The 23,167-nt window shown below is 34.0% G+C and overlaps 1 protein-coding gene across 1 annotated transcript in view; it reads right to left on the reverse strand.

Moving 5' to 3' along the window:
• The window catches only part of N7539_005313 (uncharacterized protein), a gene marked incomplete at both ends in the record, with an annotated part of 28,475 nt that extends 17,468 nt beyond the window's left edge, over positions 1–11,007 (reverse strand). The window contains 2 exons of the mRNA XM_056934915.1: positions 8,538–8,580; positions 11,001–11,007. Coding sequence (XP_056790109.1) covers positions 8,538–8,580; positions 11,001–11,007 — 50 coding nt within the window. The remainder of the gene's footprint in view (positions 1–8,537; positions 8,581–11,000) is intronic.
• Between the last annotated feature and the right edge of the window lie 12,160 nt (positions 11,008–23,167).

Here is a 23,167-nt window from a genome sequence, read left to right on the forward strand (position 1 = left end):
AACGAGCTATCTAGTTAAAACCAATTACTCTACGTTCCTTCCCTTTTCCTATAGTTATAATTACTTCCTTTAGGATTATTATTAAGTTAGCTCTACCGGGGATATATATCCTTAGGAAGAGTAGGATATAAATAAATCTTATTAACTTAGCCTTATTTTCTAGGATAGGCTATTTCAAAATTATACTAATCTTATCAACTAAAGGCCTTAATCCTATTAGCGTCGTCTTATACCCTAAAATTCTAGTAGATATAGATCTAATAACTATCTTTCGAGGATTAAGCGTTAATCTAGCCTACTTTAACTAAGGAAAATATCGATTATATATAAATTCTATTAGTTTAGGTATATTCCTTATAGCCCCGATATCGTCGTCTATAAAGAAATAAAATCTAATCTTATCTTTTCCTAATATACGTTCTAGATTTAGAGCTAGAATTAGACCTATAGTAATATCCTTAAGTCTAGAATATATACTAGGAGCTCTAGTAAGTCCCTATCCTATCTGTAAATAACAGAATTATCCTTATATAATAGTAAAGACTATTTTATATATATACTCCTAAGCTAAGGGAACTACCTAATACCCGTTAGTAGTATCCGCCTTAAAAAATACCTTCTATTAGTATTATAAAACTATTTATAGAATCGGTTCAATCTATTTTTAAGGATAATTCGTCTTTACGGTAGCCTAGTTAAGAAAGATATATTAATAAACCATTCGGAAATCTAATTTATATTTCGGTTATTATTAGGGTTAGGATCGTAGGGTAACTAGGACTATTAACTAGGTAGAGGATCGAAGTCTAGGGGGGCTCTAATTTAAAGACTGAATCTTAAAGGTCGGAGTTCTTCCTCCCTTCTGCGATTATTATATATATAGTTCCTATATACCGGGCCTATATCCTTAGGGCTATAACCCGGATAGATTTATTAGTGTTCCGTACGTGATTCTCCCGCGACTGTATCTTAGTAGATCGCGCCGTAATAATTAATCCCCTTCTTTATACTAGACGTCCTAGCCAGAAGTCTCCTAAGTTTTTAGCCGTTTATATATATACTATATACTATATATAGTAACGTTTATATCTCTATCGGATAATAATATTCCTTCGCGTTACCTAAGCTATAACTACGGATAGGATAGTAGGGTCCGCTATACTAATAAAGAAGATACCGTCGCGGAATCGGATATAAGTCGGGGCTATTATAATAGTAGGATAATAAGTAGGATTAAATAAAGATAAGATATAGCTAAACCGCGATTAGTATATATATAACTATAGGAATCTATCTTAATTAGGACTTCTTATAGTATCTTATAGTATTAGTATATATATAGTCGTAATTTTACGTTTAGCGTACTTAAAGGAACTAGCGATTATAGGATTTAGTATAAATAAGTAGAAAAGAAGAATATTTCGGGAAGCTCTCGGAGATATTATAGTCTTCGCTATAAATAGAGATAAGATTCCTATCTCCTAGTAGTTATCTAATATTAACTCTAAGTTTCTTCTTTCTTAGATACTATATCTCCTACTTCTTATAATTATCGCTACTATACTAAGATAGATAGTACTAGACGTACTCCTCCGGTACCGAACTATATTCGTATAACTTATAAATATCTTTAGTATATATAGTATTTTAGGAAAGCTAAAAGTTTATATAACTACTTTACTATTTCGGAGCTATTCCGGGTAGTTTATACTTTCGATCGAATTAGTTTAGTATTATATAAGTTATATAATAGTCGGTATAACTTATATAAGCCGGTAAGAAACTCTAGACCTTTATAAAAGGATAATAATTCGATATTAATCTATCCTAGGTTCTTATAGATATAATATAGAATACGCGAGTATTCTAGTAGTATCTATAAATCTATTAGGTAATCTTTAAAGATACCTAAGAGTTAAGTATCACTAGAGGACTAATATATATTCCTATCTAACCGGTTACGATATATACCGATCTCTTCTTTATAAATAAGGATCTAGTAGCTACCTTTATAGATATAGCTACTACTTATCGGAAGAAGTATTTTTTCGAAGGCCCGAAATATATATAGTCGATAAGAAAAACCTAGTATTTCGACTATATAAATATAAGCTAACTCGGATAGCGTTACTAGTATTTCTACTATATAAAGATAAATAATTAGTACTATAATTAGGCGTTAATTATAGAAGCTCCGACCGAGCGGATTAATATACTACTAGATCTAGAGAAAGAGGATACTAGATTTATACTATAGTAAGTTAGTCTAGTAAATTTCGTAACTTATTTAAGGGATATAATAAATAATTATAGAATATTAGTAGTTAAGGCTATAGCTATATATAATTAGGTATTAGAGTTTATAGAGGAGTTCTAAGAATAGTTTAGGGATATTTCGGTCTTAAGTCTTATATTTATCGTTTAGTTTTTACTACTTTAGTTTTCTTATATTTTCGAAATTATATAATAGCTTTTACTATATTCTCTATATTATAGTTAGAAATCTTTTTATTATATTCGGAAGGCTAGTCCTTCTATTTAACTAGAAAATAAAGCTACTAATTAATCTTAGCTTTATTCTTAATCTCTTCTATTTTATATTTATCCTCTTTTTTAGCTAAGTTAGATATTAGTATCTTTTCGATACTATTTTATACTAGATTATTATTCTATTTTTCGAGGAGAGAGATATAGAAGATATTATATAGATAGCTATATTTTTCTAGTAGTATAAGATAGTAGACTTAGGATCTAACTAGTTAGAGGATCTTAAAGAGGCTAATCCTCTTTAGTAATAGCTTCCTCGACTCCTTAATCTATAGATTTTATATTAATAATATAACTAGGTTATTCCGCTTAAAGAATATAGGAATCCTTTTTATATTATAGTACTTCTCTATAGTTTCGTTCGCTTTTTACTAATATTCTATTAGCTTTTTACGGAGTATTATAAGTTTCTTAAGTCTTATATTTACTTCTAGTACTTCTCTCTCCTTAGTAATAGTCTTATCGCGGAGATAGAATAAAGGATTAAATCTATAGAGGACTTCGTAAGAACTAAATTTAGTTATTATATTAATATATATATTATAGTAGAATTCTACTAACTATAGTAGCTTTAGCTAGACTATCTATTTCTTACTAGTAAAGTACTATAAGTAATATTCTAAGATTTAGTTTATCTATTCTATTTAGCTATCGGTTTAGGGGTAAAATACTATTAAAAAATAAAGTTTTATCTTAGCTAGATAGAATAAATTAATCTAGAACTTACTAGTAAAGATACTACTATAGTCGGAGATAATTCCTTCTTATAGTCCGAAGACTAGCTCGATCTTATTATAGTATAGCTCCGTAAGTTACGCTATATTAATAGTTATATATACTAGGAAGAATTTTACGAATTTCGTAAAATAGTCTATAATAACTAGGATTATATTAATCTTACTTCTCTTATAGATTATTAGCGAGAAGTCTATAATAAAGTCTATAGAGGATTTCTACTATAGTTAGGAAGGAATTAGTAGTAGCTTTAAGGTTCTATACTTTTAATATTTAGGAGATATAGTTCCTTAGTAGACTAGATAGAACTTAATATATTTATCGATATACTTATAGATCTTTCTCTAGTAGTACTTCCGATTTAAGAGTTTAATAGTATAATTTCGTCCGAAATATCTACCCGTAACTAGGTTATTATAGTATAGATATACTAATTCTTATTTTAATATTTTATCTATTAGGATATAAAGCTATCTCTTATAGTATACTATACTATCGGGGTCGACTAATTAGGTCCTAACTTCTAGGATTTTCTAGTTAATTATTTTATAAATCTTTCCTATTTTAGGATTATCTCTCTAGGATTCTAAGATAAGACTATAAAGGTCTTCTAATATAATTATAATATAGATACTTTCGCCTTTATATATATTCTTAACTATTTTATAGTAGAAGCTCTAGATACGATCTAACTCTTATCTCTAGATATCTAAAGATCTATCTAGGATTCTATCTATCTCTAGATTAGGTATTAATTTAGTTTTAAATTTATATAGATTAGCTAGTACTATCTATACTACTATCTCTTCCTAATAGATCGCTATCCCGGCTCCTATTCGGTCTTATAATAGGTTTAATAGAATAGTATTTAAAGTATCTCTTAAAGTAGGCTCTATTATCCTTAAAGATATATCTATAGGATTCTTTTTTCCTATATAGTATAAAATAATAAAGTTAAATATTAAAATGATTATATACTATCGCGTTTAGCGACTATATAGTTTAGGGTTCTATATAAAGAAATATAGGTTATTATAGTTAGAAAAGATCTTAATTCGGTACTAGGATCCCTCTAAGTAGTATCGCTATATCTTAAAGGAATATATAATAGCGAAAAGTTCTTAATCTCTAGTAGTATATTAGCTTTTAGTATTAGAGAACTTATAAGACTAAAATATAATTAGATACTAGATTCTCTTATTATCTAGTTACGATAGGATACTAGCTATTCTCTACTAAAAGATATCTATCTCGAGTTTAATTTTCTAGTCGGGATCGAAATATCGGAGAACTAGCGCTATTTTAAAGACTCGAATTATTTAGCGGAATATAGCTACTTTATAGACTTTAAGTTCGAAAGTTCCTAGTTATTAGCTATTTATTATCCCCTTTATAAGATCGGTAAGGGGTTTTATAATACTAGAGTAGTTATAGATAAAGTATTGATAGAAGTTATAAAATCTAAGGAAGGATTAGATCTTATAGATAGTAGTTAGTTAGGACTATTTTTAGATAGCTTCTACTCTAGATTTATTTATTGTTACTTCTATAGAACTTACTATATAGCCTAGGAATTCTATATATTCTTAGTAAAATATATACTTTAATAGATAGATATAGAGTTTATACTAATAAAGTCTTTCTAGGATAAGATAGATATATTTTATATAGGAATCCCGGTCGGAAGAAAAGATTAGGATATTATCTAAGTAGACTATATAAAAGATATCTAAGTATTCTTATAGTATAATATAGATATAATTTTAGAATATAGTAGATATATTCGTAAGTCTAAATAGTATTACTATATATTTAAAATAGCTATATCGGGTATAGAAGGCTATTTTCTACTTATTATCTTCCTTAATACTAATATAGTAGTAAGCTTTATAGATATTAACTTTAGAGAAGACTATAGCTCTTATAAGTCTATTAAGGATTTCCGCGATAAGAGATAAGAAGTAATAATTCTTTACTAAAATATAGTTAAGTCCTTAGTAGTTAATATAGAGATAGAGACCGCTATCCTTCTTAGGAATAAAAAGAATAGATACGCCTATAGGACTTTTAGATGATTAGATCCTTCTATTTTTAAGATTAACTCGAATATACTCTTATAATTCTTTTAACTTAGTCCTTAATAATAGATAGATTAGTCTATAGGATAGAGACTTATTTAGAAGTAAGTCGATTATATAGTTAGTTTTCTTATAATATAATAGAGTCTTAGCCTTCTAGGCTAAATAGAGATCTATAAAGTCTTAGAACTTAGGAGACTAGGCTTTAATTCCTTCCGGATCTAGTAGTATTTCGGAGGAATCCTTAATAGTATAAGAAGATAGTATACTCGGTTAATTATCTTTATCGAAGTTAGATACTATCTAGTAGGAGATAATAGCGAAGATATATACTTTATTATAAAGATATTTTATAAACTAGTAGGAAGAGAGTGACTCGAGGTTTTTCCGGTTTATCCTAAAGTACTATTAATATATATCTATATCGAGGATAATTTCTTAAGTACTTAATCTAGGTATTCCGAGAAGTATAGGAGATCTATATTTCTATATAATTATATAATAGTTAATACTCTATATCTAGGTAGTACTATAGCTATCTATAGTAAAAATCGGGAGTCGATATATATCTTTAGTATTACTAGAATAGTTCCGAAAGTCGCGGAGTCCTAGGGTATAGAGAGATACCTAGTTAAGCTTATATATCCTTATAAAATTAAGATTAATTATATTAATACTAGCTCTAGTATTAAAGCTAACTATAACTATATCTTATTAGATCTATATAGCTATCTAGATTATAGGAAGGATCTCTATAATAGGCTAGGGAGTCGGAGGTATAGAGTCTACTCCGACTTACTATTATTTCCTAGAGGATAGATTAGCTTCTCTATAATTTTATTAATCTAGGTATTCTAGCTAGATTTTTATTCTTAAGAATAGCTAGAGATATAGTATTCTTTCTTATTATATTAGAAATAAGTAATATATAAGTAATCCTTCCGGTTAGAGGACTAATTATATCGTAACGATATTCTAAGAGTAGTCTAGTTAGGATATATTACCTAATTAGAAATATTAGAGGATTTCTATTTTTTAGATAGATCTAATTAGGAGATCGAGGTTATAAGGCCTCTATAACGCTTCTTAGAGTATACTCGATTTTATTAAGCTACTAGTTACGCTATTCAAGAGAGAAGAAGAAGCTTAACTAATAGAAGATATAATTAAGCTTAATCTCTATACTACGTCGAGGTCGAGATATAACTAGGAGTTCTAGTTCGGTTATATTCTATCGCGGAAATATTATCTCTTATTCTAGTTAGTAAATCCTAGCTTAGAGTAACTCTAGTATATTAGAATCTCTTAGTATAGAAGATCTAGGACTAAATATAGGAAGAGTAGTCTTACTTTTAGGGATCCGCGGAGTCGGACTCTTACTAGCTTATAGGTTCTATATCTTAGTATAGCGTTTAGAATATTTAGCGGCTATAAGACGGGTAGAATACCGGTAAGTCAGTAGATTAGATATCTTTCCTTTAGGTAGTTAAAAAGAAGATTTAGTAATTATTAGAATTAGGATCGTAGGGTAACTAGGACTATTAACTAGGTAGAGGATCGAAGTCTAGAGGGGCTCTAATTTAAAGACTAAATCTTAAAGATCGGAGTTCTTCCTCCCTTCTACGATTATTATATATATAGTTCCTACGTGCCGGGCCTATATCCTTAGGGCTATAACCCGGATAGATTCGTTAGCGTTCTGTACGTAATTCTCCCGCGACCGCGCCTTAGTAGGTCGCGCCGTGATAGTTATAGTTTAAATATCTATCGAGTCTTTAAATCCTAATCTAATATATATTATATAATAATTCCTACTTCGATTATAGATAGAATATATTTTTCCTACTATTTAATCTTAGCCGGTATATATAGATATAGCTTACTCTTCTTAGATATAATTCCTAGAATTATAGGGATTCGATATTATACTAGTTTAGTAGATAGTATTTCCTTAATATCTTTAATAAAGAGGTCTCTCTAAGTATAGAGAATTAGCGCTATAAGGTCCTACTCTATTAAGTCCTTTTTAATTATATCCCCTATAAGTTATAGGACTAATTTAATCTAACTCCTTACTTACTCTAGTATTTCTCTATTTTTATATAGTTATCGCTTATAGGAAATAGGTCTTTCCTTAGTCGGATATCTAAGATATCTGTAATCTATAATTTCGTCTTATAAGATTCTCTCTTAGTCTTCTAAATAATAATAATAATAACTTCTTACTATTATCGAAGTATTTAATTAAATTATTTAGTGATTTATAAGTATATATAAGGATATAGGTTTTATAACTAATAATTCCGAAGTATCTTCTCTACTCTTATATTATATTATAAAAATATTATTACGATACTCTAGTTTACTTTTCTTATAGCCGTCTACTAAGTCTAGGGTACTTAAGGCGGACGTACTTAGTTTTCCGAGTTAGTTTATTAAGAAGTATTATCCTCTTCTATAGACTCTATTATTATCTTACTTGAAACTATATCTACTAGGAGCTCTAAGTCCTTATTATTAGACGCCTTATTATCGGCTTTATTATTACTACTTTCCGAAGCTACTTCTATCCTAAGTAATATAATTTATTTATATACCTATAAAGGCTAATTTTACTTATCTAAAAGCTCCCTCTTATAGTACTATCTATATTAGATCTTATCTAACCTAATTAGAGGAACTTATTATCTATTATCCCTTTTAATAGTATATCTCCTCTTCCTATAATTCCCCTTAATTTTCGCGGTCTATATCTATATATATCCTAATAATAAGGAGAACTAGGGCTTACCTTTAATAATAATAAATAGAAGTACTCTGGAATATCCTTCGACGATAATATTTATATATACTATCTCCTTTAGTCGGGTTCTTACTCTAGTAGCTATCTCGATAGTACTACCTAAAATCTAAATTCGCTAGAGTTTAAGTTAGTCCGTAATATACGAAGATATAATATAACCCTCGGATCCGCTATTAATTAAGATCTTCTTTAGAGTTATTACTCTAATCCTATAATCTATATTTATACTATAAAGGTATCCTATAGTTATAAATAAGGTGACTTAGTTCCTATTAATATCTATTAGCCTATCTAAGTTAGTACCTTTCTTATTTAAATTATCTACTTTATTGTTATCCGCTTAGGCTTCGTATAAATTAATAGTATTTAAGTACTTAATCTTAACTCGACGTCGCTTATTCGGATCGTACGGCTCTTCTATAGTATAAGGTATTACTTATTTTCCCTTACCCTTTTTAGTACGCTTAACTATAGGTCTACGGAGTAGCCGTCCTACTTTAGTATAAGCGGTTAGAGCTATTTCTATCGCCTAAGCTAAGGTTAAAGTTATACGGATATTATTAAGGTAACGTTTCTAACTAAACCGGTCGTCCTCTAAACCACGAATTAGTTCTTTAGGTTTAGTATATCCTCTTAGCTCGGTCTCTATTAGGACCTTAGTTCTAGTTTATACTTTAGTCTATAATCCCGCTTCCGTTATAGTATCTATATAAATATAATTTACCGTATTAGCGGAGATAGGGGCTATATAGATTTTTCTACGGTTATCTATATATATATCTTTAGTAATTCGTAATATATCCTTAGTTATAAAGATTATATTAGCTAATACTTCTTTCTTTAGGCTCTATTTACTAATATCGCTAGTAGTAAAATCTAGGTAGTTAATCTTACTACTCCTTTTACTAGTATTTTCTCGATTTTTAGCTTCCTATTCCTTAGTAAGAACTTCCGAAAGCTTTAGCTTATGCTTATATATTTCCTCTCTTCCTACTCTATATACTATATTAGATATCCGAATTTTCTGCTACTCTTCTAATAGCAGAGGATTATTATAATATACTAGGCTTTAGTAGCCCTATTAACTATACTTCTAGTAAGTAATATAAGTATCTATATCGACCGCTAATAAAGACTTATTAGCCTTCGAAGTACCCGCTCTAGATAACTAATTAGCTATTATATTCGAGCTAGCCCGGTTTATATTTAATACCGCTAAGCTTAATCCCTCTAATACTTTAATTATCTTCTCGTCTTTAGATTTTAGGATCTCTTCGTCTACTATAATAGCCCTTTTTAGATAAAACTTCGCTACTCTAATTATCTTATCTAAAGTTAAGGTTCTATTATTTTCCTACTAGGTCTATAGGCCTACGATTATTATACTAATATATTAATCGCTTAATCCTCTAGTCTAGTTTTCCGCTAGTAACTAAGAATCCTTATCCTAGACTAGAAATTCTAGTTAACAATCTTCTTTAATATATTCCTTAAATATTCTCTTTCCTTAATTTAGATCTATAAGTCTTCTTAATATATCCTTTCGCGAGACTAACTATAGCTTAAAAGGAAATCGCTCCTTTAATATTACTACTAAGATATTAAAACTACTTTTCTTCGTATAGTTAATTAAATTTATAAATATTCAAGCTAATCCTTAAAGTCTATATTTTAAAGCGATTAACTAGGCTTATAGATATAACTCCTCTAATATTCTATAATATTCCTACTATATTAGTAAGTAGTATAAAATATATTCTGCTATATCTTTATTCGCTCCTCCTAAAAAGATAACTCTCCTACCCGGGCCTATAGACCTAAATATATTATAGTAGAATCCTAGTTAATCTCCTCTGCGGTCTTTATTAGTTTTAAATAGGAAGAGGGGTTATTCTAGTTAAATAAAACCGAAGGGATATATTCTATCCCTAGTAGGATTAGTAGATTATAATCGCTCTTCTACTAGTCTATCTTATTAAGATTATCGCTTATATAGGATTCTCTAATTAGATAGAGGATATTATTCCGAGAAATATAGTATCGGTTAGAAAGAAGGAGATCTATCTAAGCCTAATCCGGGAGTAGATTACTTAGGTCTAAATTATATTTCTATACTCTCGCCTCTATTATTTACGGGACCGGTTAATAATACTCTCTGGGAAGGACTTCGAGATATTCGGCTCTTATCTATAAGAGCTTCTTTAATATCGCTTAAGAATATATTCGTCTCTATAATACGCTATATCGTAGTATTTAATAAAAATCGTTATCTTCTTTCGTCTAGAATACCTTTTACTAGTTCCGTAATAGACCCCGAATCTTTCTTAACCCCTATCTTCTTCTTCCTATAAAGTATATCTAAGATAGTTACTCTATATATCTACTATAGGTTAAGGAGTACTCCTTATCTACTTATAGAAGAATAGTAGGCCTACTCACGACTCGGATAGCTCCTACGTTAGTTACTACTAACGGGAGAAAAAGTCTACTTACGTACTTTTCGACTAGCCTTAATTAGGTCTATAAGCCTTAACGAAACAAGAGATAAAAGAACGAGATAGGTAGATCTGACTTCGATAAATCAGGGTCGTAATAGAATCGCACGAAAATTTTGTATTAGGAACTAAAAAGAGAAGAGGAATAAGAGATATAGCCTAGAGCCTGGCCTATAGCCCCACTCCCACCGCCTAGTATATATAACCATTCTTATGGCAAAACACGTCAAAAAAAAACTAAAACCAGAAAACAGCATCTTAATATCAGGGAATAAGCACGTGATCGGCGACCACCATTAGGCACCCAAATCAAAGTGAAGGGCGGGACGACTTATGTCTTACGTACCATAGTATCAAGGATACTAAGAACTAGGTTCACTACCACGAACCGGACTGCCAGGCTACGCTACAACAATACGGATTTATTCAGCCATAATATCAAGTGGATTTTCTGCTAGTCTACAGTACTACACAAATTGGTTTTCAATGAAGAGGGCACTCCCTTCTCGGCTTCGTTGTACTTGGTTGCTACGAGAAGCTTACGCCTTGTACCAATCGGTATAAATGCGCGCATTGATGACAACACATCGGTGGTAATTTTGAACGCAACCGGTCAGGCAAGTTGTCCTTTCAAGCCCACAAAATTTGTATTAACGTGAGACGTAGTCTGCATAATGAAAGCATAAGTTACCCAAACATAGCTCAGGCCAAACTCCTTATTCCGTACTCAGTTCAAGACCAGCAAAAAATCGAAGGAATCGTTCAACTTAGCGCCCCGGCCCATCATGCTTCTATATCGGTCTTGTAGTATCTCAATCACGGCTTTATTGGGCTGACTCAAGAAGGAGATTAAATCCTTCGATGCTGAAGAAGGCGGTCTCTTAATATGCCAGGGATCAAAATGCCAAGTTGTCAGGGTTAACTTGAGAACAGTGTTATAGCTCCAACGGACCAACACCTCCTCCACTAAGGCGATAATATTTTCGTTGATAGGTTCAGGCGGTTTCAAGTATTTCAAAGCCTTATACTTATCTAGCAACAATCTAGTATCCTGGCTAAGGTCCTCTGGGGGTACCTAAGTCCAGAAGTATAGAGAACTAATTCTCGAATAAACCAGGACCTCTAAGGCCAGTTTTGCGGGAGGAACTAAGATAACCTCAGGAATCGGAGAGGGCTTTGGTAGTTAGTACTATAGCTCTCTCGTGGAGTGTAGGGACTAACCATGACTGTGCAGATCCTTTTCAATAAGACTAATAGATTGTAGAAACGAATAATACTGAACTTACGAATTATATAGATCTATATATCAATAATCCTAACGTACTTCTGGGTACCTCTATCTTTGATAATACCTTCTTAACGTCAGAGACACACCTCTATTATGGATTATCTACCTACTTTCTCTCTTCCGGCCTTCCTTGCTAACTGCGTTCAGTCCCTAGGTTTCTATCACGATGATAATGATTCCTTTTGGGGTGGAGACGAGAGCTAAGGCCGTAATAAGGACTTGGATCGAGAGATCCCTAGCACCACAACTTCGCATACGCGATCTGAGGGCATGGTATATGAACCCGATCCTGTCTACGGTACAAAAAATCCAATCCAAACGAGAGTTAGAGCAGACTCAGCTACTTATCAAATTAAACCTATCTCAGGTGAGCTACTCTCAGATCTGATTGTTTAGTCTCGTCTCTCACCATGGAGGGCCACAGAGCCAACGGCCTCGCAAGGCAGATCTCGCGGAGAGTCTTCACAGCCAAGCAATAGCATGGATAGTGATATCCTTAAGCTTCCCGCTATAACGCCAGTTAGGATATATTATTTGAAGACCGGCCGCTATTTGTGAAGTTTGTCGAGATGCTATCCGGTAGCAGGCGCAACATTCAGAGGGTAGGTTTGTGCAATCTATCTATTTCCCACCTCCCCACGCCTTTGGTATGTAATAACCACTTGTTAGCCCAAAATAATAGACATTGCCTTGTTGGATAGGGTGAGGCATTTCGAATGCTTTTGCGGCATACTGTACAATCACAATACAGTTAACACACCTGATATTGTGTTCTCGGTGGTGTACCATGATGGCAGCAGAGATACTGTGCGTGGTGGATCGTGGATTCGTGGGGAGCCTCAGTCTATCAGTGACCTCTTCTCTTTACATGTAAAGATTTGTGCGGCCAAAGAACTCGTGCCTTAGGAAGCTCTGTTATCAAAGCGAATCAGGAAGGAGGGAATACTTCGCATTACTGTACTAATATGTCTTTTGGCTTAAATCCCTTTAATCAAATGCAGTTGTAAGAGAAACGCGAATTATCTTAGATAAATACAAAACTCACGTTTTTAAATAGGCCTATTAACCACTAGGAGACTAGTCAAGCTCACTTTAAATAAATATTGTACGAGGTCGCTAAAATATAAATATATTTAACCTACCCGCGTCGTCTAGAACCACTATCAGTCCTAATTATATCTCCTTAAGTATCTAAGTATCCTAACTATTTACGTCTCGCCGGTCTGGCCGGTTATACTATCGTAAGTTAAGTTGAGTATACCTATAACCTAAATATCCTAATCCTGATTTCTAAGTTTAAGTAAAGCTGCTCTAGATAACTATATTCTGTCTTTAACGGGGTAGTTTCCACAATACTTCCGAATTAATAAGCAATTAACCATCAACAATATAGACAGTAGGCGTTAGCGTGTGTATACCTAGGCCGTTCCTAGGAACGCCGATAACTAGATTTACTACGACTATCAAGACTACTAGCCTATACCGCTAACGTTTAGGCGTCCTTGTGAATAGAAATGAGTAGCTCTATATTATTATCCTCCTGTATTATATTCTAACGCTAACTATTCTCTCCCCTAGTAAATATATAGATAAGTACGACCGTCCCTATAGATATTATAAGCTAGGCTATAACAGAGGACAAGGCTTTACGTATTCCGGTGGTCTCTTACGCTATTAGCGTAAGGTACACAAAAAATATACCAACGCGATAACTCCGATTATTTGTCCCTACACGGACTGTAATCGTAGTTCTAGGAACGGATTTACGCGGTAGGAAAACTTACGAGAATACCTACGCCGTTAGTATCGATATACTGACGATGTTAACCGCGGTACCTCTTATAAAGACGACCTTGTTTATTCTACTTTATATACAAAGGTTAGTAGTTAGCTTAAGTTAATTAAGGATAATAGGAGGCCGAATATTACTACTAGCGAAGCAATAAGTACTATTAAGGGATAGTCGATTAAAGTACTCCGTTACACGCCTATATAGTAATTGAAATAAGTAATAGTAATATAAATAAAGAGCTATATAAGTACCGGTGCTTAAACGAAAGGCTTATTAATTTTTAGTTCGCAACTTTGGAAACGTTACTTAGTATATCCGAGATAAGCTATCCTTCGTTTTAATATAATCAACCCTCTCGAGCCGAATCCTACGAAGATTAGCTTAGCCATTTCACTTACGATATCTACGGAGATTTGGTATATAGCTAGATTGGATTATTTAAGCTAGAATTAAACTACTCTGGCCTAAGGCTAGTATAGTGGCTAGGAGGTGTAAAATTAATGAATCCTCGGTGCTTATTAAAAAAGGGTATAACGGTTATTACTAACTAGATCCTAAAGGCTAACCAGACGAAGACAAGGTTATACTTCTTAGCTATTTACTACGTAGAAAGTTACTTAAAAATTACACGAGAGTTAGCTTAGAGATCGAGGTACGGAATATTAATTATCTTCGGAATTCACTAGTTTATCAGAAGATACTTACTAAGATCCTTGACGCTTTCTAGGATTAATAGACGGGCCGAAATATACCTCTGGATAAGACCTTTAAGAGTCGCGAGAAAGGTAAAAGTCTCCGGTCCTATTATAAAGCCTTAAAGAATATACTATAGCCTAGTATCATCTTTATTTTTATCGTGTTCGGAATAGCTTACTCACGCCCGATTTTATTAGCAATAATAATTAGGTAAATTATAGAAGTAACCCCGAGTTCGCTTAAGGATTTAGCGGACTTAACTTCCGATTTTTATATTAAATAGCTATTATCTTTACCGCAGAGAGAGCCGCTATAAGTTATTAATATAGCTAACACGAAATTACCTAATATTAGCCTAGGTATATTACAGTAATAACCCGTTATATACTCCGGGGAGGGTCCCTTATTTCTCTAGAGGGGCCGATACTATAATAATACTAGGTAGCCTAAGAGATTCGAACGGACCTAAGAATAGGTAACCTAAAGCTTATCGTCGTATATAAGTATATTTTCTAAGGTTTATATATATCTCATAACTAATAGAGAATCATATAAAAGCCTACTATAACTAGGTCAATCCGTACCTACTCTCTCTTATATATAGGTACCTTGTCCTCCCTCTAATTTCGAACTTAACTAAGCCTATAGGGTATTCTTAATCAGGATTACTATTTCACAGTCGTATAGCCGTATAGTAACGACGATCGCACGAGGTTAGGAGGATATTCCTAGTATTATCGCAGAAATCGAGGCCTAGTATTTATCGACTATATCTTTCGTTTAAGTAACTATAGTAGTACTGTATTATAGTGGTAGGGATCTTGGTACAAAGATAGTTATCTATAGCTAGGTATCTGGGGGGACACAAGAGTATCGAAACTAAATTTCAAATATAGAAGCATCTGCTTCCCCTTCCGGTATATACTAGATAAATTAATCTAGCCAATCTTACTCTATCTTAAGCAGACTATAACGAGTAGCCTAGTATTCCTCTTTCTGTTCTCTAGTCTTAACACCCTCGTTGAATATACCGAACTGTCCTCTTAGCACGTAACAGACACTATTTCTAACCAGAAAACACGAGTATATATTCTTAACTTCCTTACTCACCTAATAAGCAGCTAAGTCCAAAAGTCAGTTAAATCCTAGATAGAATCCCTTATCGCTCTGCAGGCCGCAGAAATGATGCTGGAAGTATAGATATTCAAGTTTCCAGTACCACAAAGATACCGCAATATCATCGCTTTCATCGTCAACTAATTAGAAAAGGAAGACTGTCACGCCCGGTTTGAGAAACGGGTTCATTGAGAACCCGGGCATGGAACTTAGATGAAGTTTCTAACTGCGGGCCCAGCTATTGTGGAATCAAGGAATTTGGAACTGCATAGAGTTAGATACTAGAAAATTCAGCCAATCAGCGTTGTTTTCAGGGCTTATACAGCCAAACCTTATCGTGTAACTCCCGCTTCCTCGGTCGCCCACCGGGAAGCCTTCATGGCTAGTCTCTCTTGTTGACAGAGTACCATGGGTCTAGATTGATGCGATATAATAGAAACTCAGCAGACGGCCACGACAAGGAGCGGTGTGTAATGGTGAGTGGTGGATGTCATTGTCTGATGGTTTGGTTAAATCGCATAGTTAGCATGTAGTATGTACTCATGCTCACATCGAGATCAGATCGCAGCGTGGAAGAAAAGGGAGGATATATATAAGTACACACACACAATTTATTAACGCCCGGCGGCTGAACCGAAAGGGCAACTATCACTGATCTAAATATACATGCCGTAGCTAATGCTGTGCCTCCTTGGAGCCCATACAAGCTTCTTTTTAGTGTATGTCATCTCAGATGTCAATATCTTAGCGGGTCCTTGTGGGTTAGTGTTTATTAGTGGACTGGCTTGAAGACGCTTCTCCAAGTGTTCAACATCCTATCCTCGGCAGTTGAAGCGCGTCTACTATCTCTGGCACAAGGTAGTTGGTGGGGGTTAGTGGGTGTCGTTGTGTTGGTCGGTGGGGTTAGGCGACATCGAGTCGGCCCGTGGCGATTGCGAATCGTATCGAGGCTCGTACTGCGTCCAAATTCGGCGTCCAATTCGCGTCATCCAGAGGCGATTTTCCGCCCAGGAAAAATGATATATTACCGCGGTGAGTGTGGGTACATTGCAGCATCTCCGTCCACCGCCGACACCGAAAGAAGAAGTGCTTCACGGTCTCTCTGGCTTGCCCACATGCGCACCGATCTGATTCTGCGACGTTGATCCGATGGAGGTATCAATTCAATCTACCCATGCCAGTTCGGAGTTGAGCCAGCACGCTCGCTTCTTTCCATGCTAATCGATCATACAACTGCCGGGTATGTTTTCCTGGGAGCGCTGCGTCAACTCGTTTGGAGTGTCTTCCAACGCTCTCTGGCAGGAAGCTCTGGGCCAAGAGACATAACTACACAGCCAAGACTGCCCGTGGCTAAGCCTTAACGAGTTCTTGGAACTGATGTAAAGCAGCTTCACTAGGCCCGCTTGTTCAGGCCACTGCCCTGGTTTTCGGCACGCGTATCCTTCGATGGACGCCCTCCAGATATTGAGGCCCCGCCAAAAACCTCTTACCCTAGGTATCTCTAGGTTTGCTCCTTAAGTATGCATCATCAGTATTTCAGCTAGAACGATATTATATCTATCGCCTAGCCGTAGGTTCTTAGTGCGAGTCAGATAGTAAGATAGGTCGGACCTACCCTACTAGGACGACACTACTTTAGCTAGTTAATTTTAGGTCCTTAGTGCGAGTGAGATAGCTGTTTCTGTCTATTTATATACCGATATATGTGTCTGTCCTCTCGGGCTATATAGATAGTCTCGTCGGGTCCTCTCGACTCGTCTGTTACTACTATTATATATTACGCCCTATAGGGAGAAGTCTGTCTACTTCGCGTTACTAGCCGAGATCTCTTTCTGCCGGCCGACCGTATCTTATAAAGGCTACTAGAAGTATCCCTATTAGCCTTATAGGATACCCTCGCTATCCTTTATTAACTAAGCTTATATCCCTAGCTTTATAGTCCTCTCGAGTATCTATAGCTATACCTTAACGAGTTCGTCGAGGGTTATCGCTAGACTATATATCCCGCTTAGAAGAGGCTATAGGATATCTAGATCAGAGTTACCCGTAGCTTCGCTTTAATAAGGTTCCGACCTAGGTTATTCTATAGAGTAGCTATAGTTATAGGTAGTAGAGATAAGTAAGGCTAAGCTTAGCGAGGGCTATCCTAATATATTAATAAGTATAGGAAACCTCGCGACGATATATAACGATAAAGGTTAGTAGGAGTAGGCCTAGTAGCTATAGATATAAATATTAGAAATAAGTAAGATAAAGCTCCGCGAGGATAACCTAGATACTATAGCGAGTATAATAAAGTTAGTATTAACGTATAGGAAGTAGGGCCGGTTAGAGGAGGCTAAGAGGCTTAATATATATATAATAGAGATTCGTAAGACTAAGCTTAGTAAGGACCTATCCTAATATAATAACGAGTATAGTAAGCCTAGTAGTAATATTTTACTAGTAGTAGGAGGCTATATAGTTAATATATAGGTAATAGTATAGTAGCGACGGAACGCGGGCTATAACTAACGGTATTAGCGATCTAGGATATTATTAGTAATCTACTTAAGGCTATATCGCGAATAAATTCTCGAGTTATAGAGGGTAGGGTAGATTTAGGCCTATTCTGTATCGTAGGTACTCGTCCGCCGATTAATATCGAAGGTAGTATTAGTTATAAAACTTAGAGTAGTAGGCGGTAGTAAGTAAGAAGAAGTATATTTACTACCTATATAATTTAAATATCTGAATAGTATTTACTTTATTATATATTTTATATTTCTATTCTTACGGATAGGGATTATATATAGGCTAGGTATACCTCGCCTAGGTAGGCTTTATTATAGCCTCGGTATTTAAGTTTCGGATAGTTTCTCTATATAAGATATAGAAGCTAATTTCGAATATAAGTATATTAGATTTCCGTTTAAAAATCTTTCTTAGCCTATACTTAATTATATTAATAGAAATAACTAATACTATCCCTTCTCGGGATACCGCTCCTTCCCTAAGTCGATTAATACTAGCTTTATTAAAATCCCTCTCTATTACTTAAGAGAGCTATTTCCCGATATCTAGCGCTTTACTACTATAGCTATTATCCCTATCTACTATCCGGATAGCCTAACCGAGCTTAGAGTCTTATTAATTAAATAAAATAGTAAAAATAGCTTATAAGATAATACCTGGGAGTCGGCGGGAGATAGTCTGCGCGATAACGACCGGACTATACTAGATTTAGCGGCCTATAAAAGCGAAGAGGAGACTAATATCTAGCTATCGAGATTCGCCGGGATAGCTCTTATATATACTTTCTACTATATAGATAGAAAGACTAGTAACCTAGTTATTATATAAATACTCGGATTTATTATTAACTATAACGAAGAGATAATAGCGTAGAGAATCTAGTCCTATAAGATATAGTAGCTAATTAGTTAAAGTTCTATCTAGATTAGTAAGAAGTATCTCGATTATTATTAGTTTACTAAGGAGGAAGTCCGGAGTACTACTGTATCTAAAGAGGCTATTCTATAGTAAGGACTATTTACTATACTTCGGGCTAAAAAGGATATAGTTTTACTTACATTTAAATTATTTAGGCGAAATAAACGCTAGGAGTAGTCTATTAGGATAATCTTAGAGATACCTTATTAAGAACGTTTTACTAAATACTCTTAATTCCTTTTAACTTCTATAATCGGAGAAATAGAGATATATAATACATAATTCCTAAGTTATATTTGAAAATCGAAGTTACTATCTCTATATAGTTTCTACTAAGAATAACCGTCGTTTTCTAAGTCTTATACTCTAGTATACTTATAGAGAGTCTTAAGACCTTCTAGGGAACTTCTAACCGAACTACTCGGTTATCTCCGACTAAGTAAGATATTCTTCCTCTCTAAGCTTTACTAGTAAGTTAGCCTCTTCGTCGGACTATAATAACCCTTTTCTTAAATAAGGAGTATATAGCCTATTAACTAATTCGGTATCTCTATTTACTTACTAGGATCTATTACTTCTGTAAGGTAGGTAGATATAATAGTATAAGGTACTCTCGAATAGCTAGGATAAGAACTATACTCTTTCCTCGACTAGAAGGGTAGAGAATTAAGTATAGAGAGTAGGAAGCGATATATTCTTACGCCCGAGTCCTAGACTAGACCGGCTAGCCCTATTTTTTAGGCGATTATTAATAATAACTAAAACTTTACTAATTTTAGTAGACTGCTAACTAGTTTTTATAGGCCTAACAGAATCCTATTACTTACTATAGTAATAAGTACCCCGAGCCGGGAAGCGAGAATATTTAACTAGAATTTAGTATAAAATTATTAGGGTAATAAGAGTAGTTACCGTTTATTAGGTCTACTTAAAATCTCGGGTATAATTATTATCTAGGATTACCGGGTTAATTATTAGATTTTCTAAAGAGATAGGGCTTTTAAGAAATCTAAGTTAAGCTTACTAACTAGGAGGGAAAGCGAGTTACTAGCTATTTAAGTCGAAGCTAAGGAATTAAAGCTTAGAATCTAGGGCGATTTATTCGAAGGTTATAGTACGATTAACGTCTCTAGAGTTAGGAGGATCGTTAGGAAATAGGAAGTTATTAATATTAAAGGTCTTAGGACTAGGATTAATTAGCGATATTAGGGCTAAACCCTCCGATTTATATTAAATATTCGATTATAGACTACTATTTAAATAAACCTCTACCGATAGATAAGTAGGTAGAGGATACTACTTAGGTCTTAGAGTATAGATCTCCTAGCTCTCTAAAATAGGGTTACGAAGATTAGAGGGAGATAGTATTATAGATATAGAGACCGGGCTTAGGTACCGACGAATACTAAGATAATCCTATAAAGGCTACTCTTTCTCTTAGGAAGGTTTCTAAGAATAGAAGAATTCTAAGCGATAACTAGTACTTAGTATAATATATATATATAGGTAACTTTAAAGATATTCGGGTCTAAGGATACGGAGAATTTAGAAAAGAGAATACTAGAAGGGAAAATAGAGCTAGGATCGATATAGAATTAGGGGAGATAGGAGGAAAGGGGAGGAAAGAATATAGAATAGATTTAGAGTACCGAAGTACGATTAGGATAGAACTTCTAGTATCCTTTATACCTATAAGTATAATCCCAGAGGCATGGTCGCATCGAAATGCGGATACGGGATCACTATCTGACTATATATACCGTTGCATGACGAACCATTCTATCGAATGGTTTGGCATAGACCTTTTGGTCTAATAGTATACCATGTGAGCAACGGCACGGGTGATTCTATAAGATTAGTCTTATAAGAGGATATAACTCTTCTACTATATAAGATATCCCCTTCCTCTCCTATAATCCGATATAAAGTATCTAAAATACGTATATATACTACTCCTAGTCTTACTACTAAGTATATAGCCTAGAGAATATAATATTATACTCTCTTCGCGGATAGAACTACTTATCTACCGTCCGGGCTATATTTTAGAACTAGATTTAATTTAGATAAGGGGTTTTCGCTATTAGCTTACGGTACCGAGCTAAGCTATCGAAGATAACTAGATATATTATAGTAGGACTTATAAGGCTGATTATAGCGACGATAAGCTACTACTAGACTTACGAATAAGTAGGAGTAAGTAAATCTACGATACTACGATATAACTTCGGTAGTAACTATACGGAATAATAGGTCTAGTAGCGAGACTATCCGAGATACTCCTATAAGCGCGAGGGACGCTAACGAAGTATAGGAATATATAACTATAAAGGCTTAGAAAACAGAAGATATTCTTAGTCGCTCTATACTATAATTAATAATACTAATTACTTAAAAAATAGATACTAGACGAAGGCTTATAGAGGATAGCCGTAAATAGGATCCTATCTACGCTTTTTCTACTAACTAACTAGATAGTATCGTATTTTACGCGGCTAGGAATAGGGCTAAGTATCGGCGGGTCGAGCGATATATCCGACGAAATCCGATATATAAGGTTATTTCTAGGCGTAAAAAAGGGATAGCGTAAGTATTAGTATATATAGATCGGTAGGGGCGAAAAGAAAAGGGGGAGCCGAGAGAGTTAGAAGTAGATAAGAAAGTATATTAACGAGACGAAGGAGGACGAGCGGTATTTTATAGATAGTAATAGCGGAGCGCTAGATAATAAAAGTAGCCGCTATGGTACTAGGCCTAATCAGGGCCCCTTAGTAGGCTATAATACCGGATTAGATAGGGGGAGACTATAGCTAGATAAGCGGTCGGGGTATATAGAATAGGGAGTAGATAAGCGCGGTTTTCGGCCCCCCGCTTATTATTATATAGAATACTTAGTTAATTATCTTTATCGAAGTTAGGCGCTATCTAGTAGGAGATAATAGCGAAGATATATACTTTATTATAAAGATATTTAATAAATTAGTAGAAAGAGAGTAACTTAAGGTTTTTCTGGTTTATCCTAAAGTACTATTAATATATACTATAGTAGGGAATCCGGTTGCATATACATAGAGCAGATAGTCTGTTGAGGTGCATATGCCTGATGGTGGCCTTACGGTCGGGAGAGGCTGTTTGGACATAAGGAGAGGGAGTCAATCAACTTAATAACCATACGGATAACTATACGGACAACCCTGCGGATACGAAGGATATAATATAACCATCGGATTGAACGGCTTCAAGGGAGTTTAGTATAGTCTTTATAGTCGGATTCTTTTGTATTATAATAATATACTCTTTTTAATCTTCCTCTTTACCTTCGGATATCCTTCGGATAGATATTATACGGTCGGGCTAGGAGATCTCTGGACGTACGTACTAGTAGTTATAGTTTAGTTCCTCTATAACTCGACCTATCTAGTAAGATTAGACTACCTTAAGTATTCCCCTCTATATTAGTAACCGACGTAGGGACTTTATAAAAAGGTAGCTAAGATAGAGGACTATATTATTCCTATAGTATAATTATAAAAGGATCTAATAATAAGATTAATACTACTAATATTCCTACTACTATAATAACTACGATTAAGACTATAACTACGACTACTACTATAACTAAAATTTTACGGATTTACTATAAAAAGTAGGCGATATATTTAACCCTAACGGAATTTAGAAAAATAGCTAAATATATAACTTTTAGCTATATATAAGAGGCTACGCCCTTAGAGGATCCTATCGCTAAGAGAATATCTTTATTCGACTAATATACCTATCTAGTTCGCGGGTTATTAGCTAATCGATACTAAGAGGATCGGAAGATACTAATTTAACTACTAAAAATAACTCTAGACTAATTATATAAGATAATATCCTTAGTATACCTAAACTTTATATAGAATTAGTATATTACTTTAGAATAACTACTATAGGCTACGACTACGAAGATACTATAAGATAAGAATACTATTTTAAGATATTAGCTATAGATTTCTTCTATAGAAGAAATCTCTACCCGAGAAGTAAAAGTTAAAAGAAAAACGGAAATCGAAGAAAGAGAGAAGAAGAATTAGTAAGAATTAAGAGTTACACTACTATCTAGATTAACTACTAATTTTACGACCCCTTTAAGCTTAAAGAATTAATTACCTTAGAAATATTATAAATCCTATAGTATATCTC

This window comes from Penicillium diatomitis (genome assembly GCF_028827545.1).
Source record: "Penicillium diatomitis strain IBT 30728 chromosome Unknown utg000005l_segment0_segment0, whole genome shotgun sequence".
NCBI classification, from domain to species: domain Eukaryota; kingdom Fungi; phylum Ascomycota; class Eurotiomycetes; order Eurotiales; family Aspergillaceae; genus Penicillium; species Penicillium diatomitis.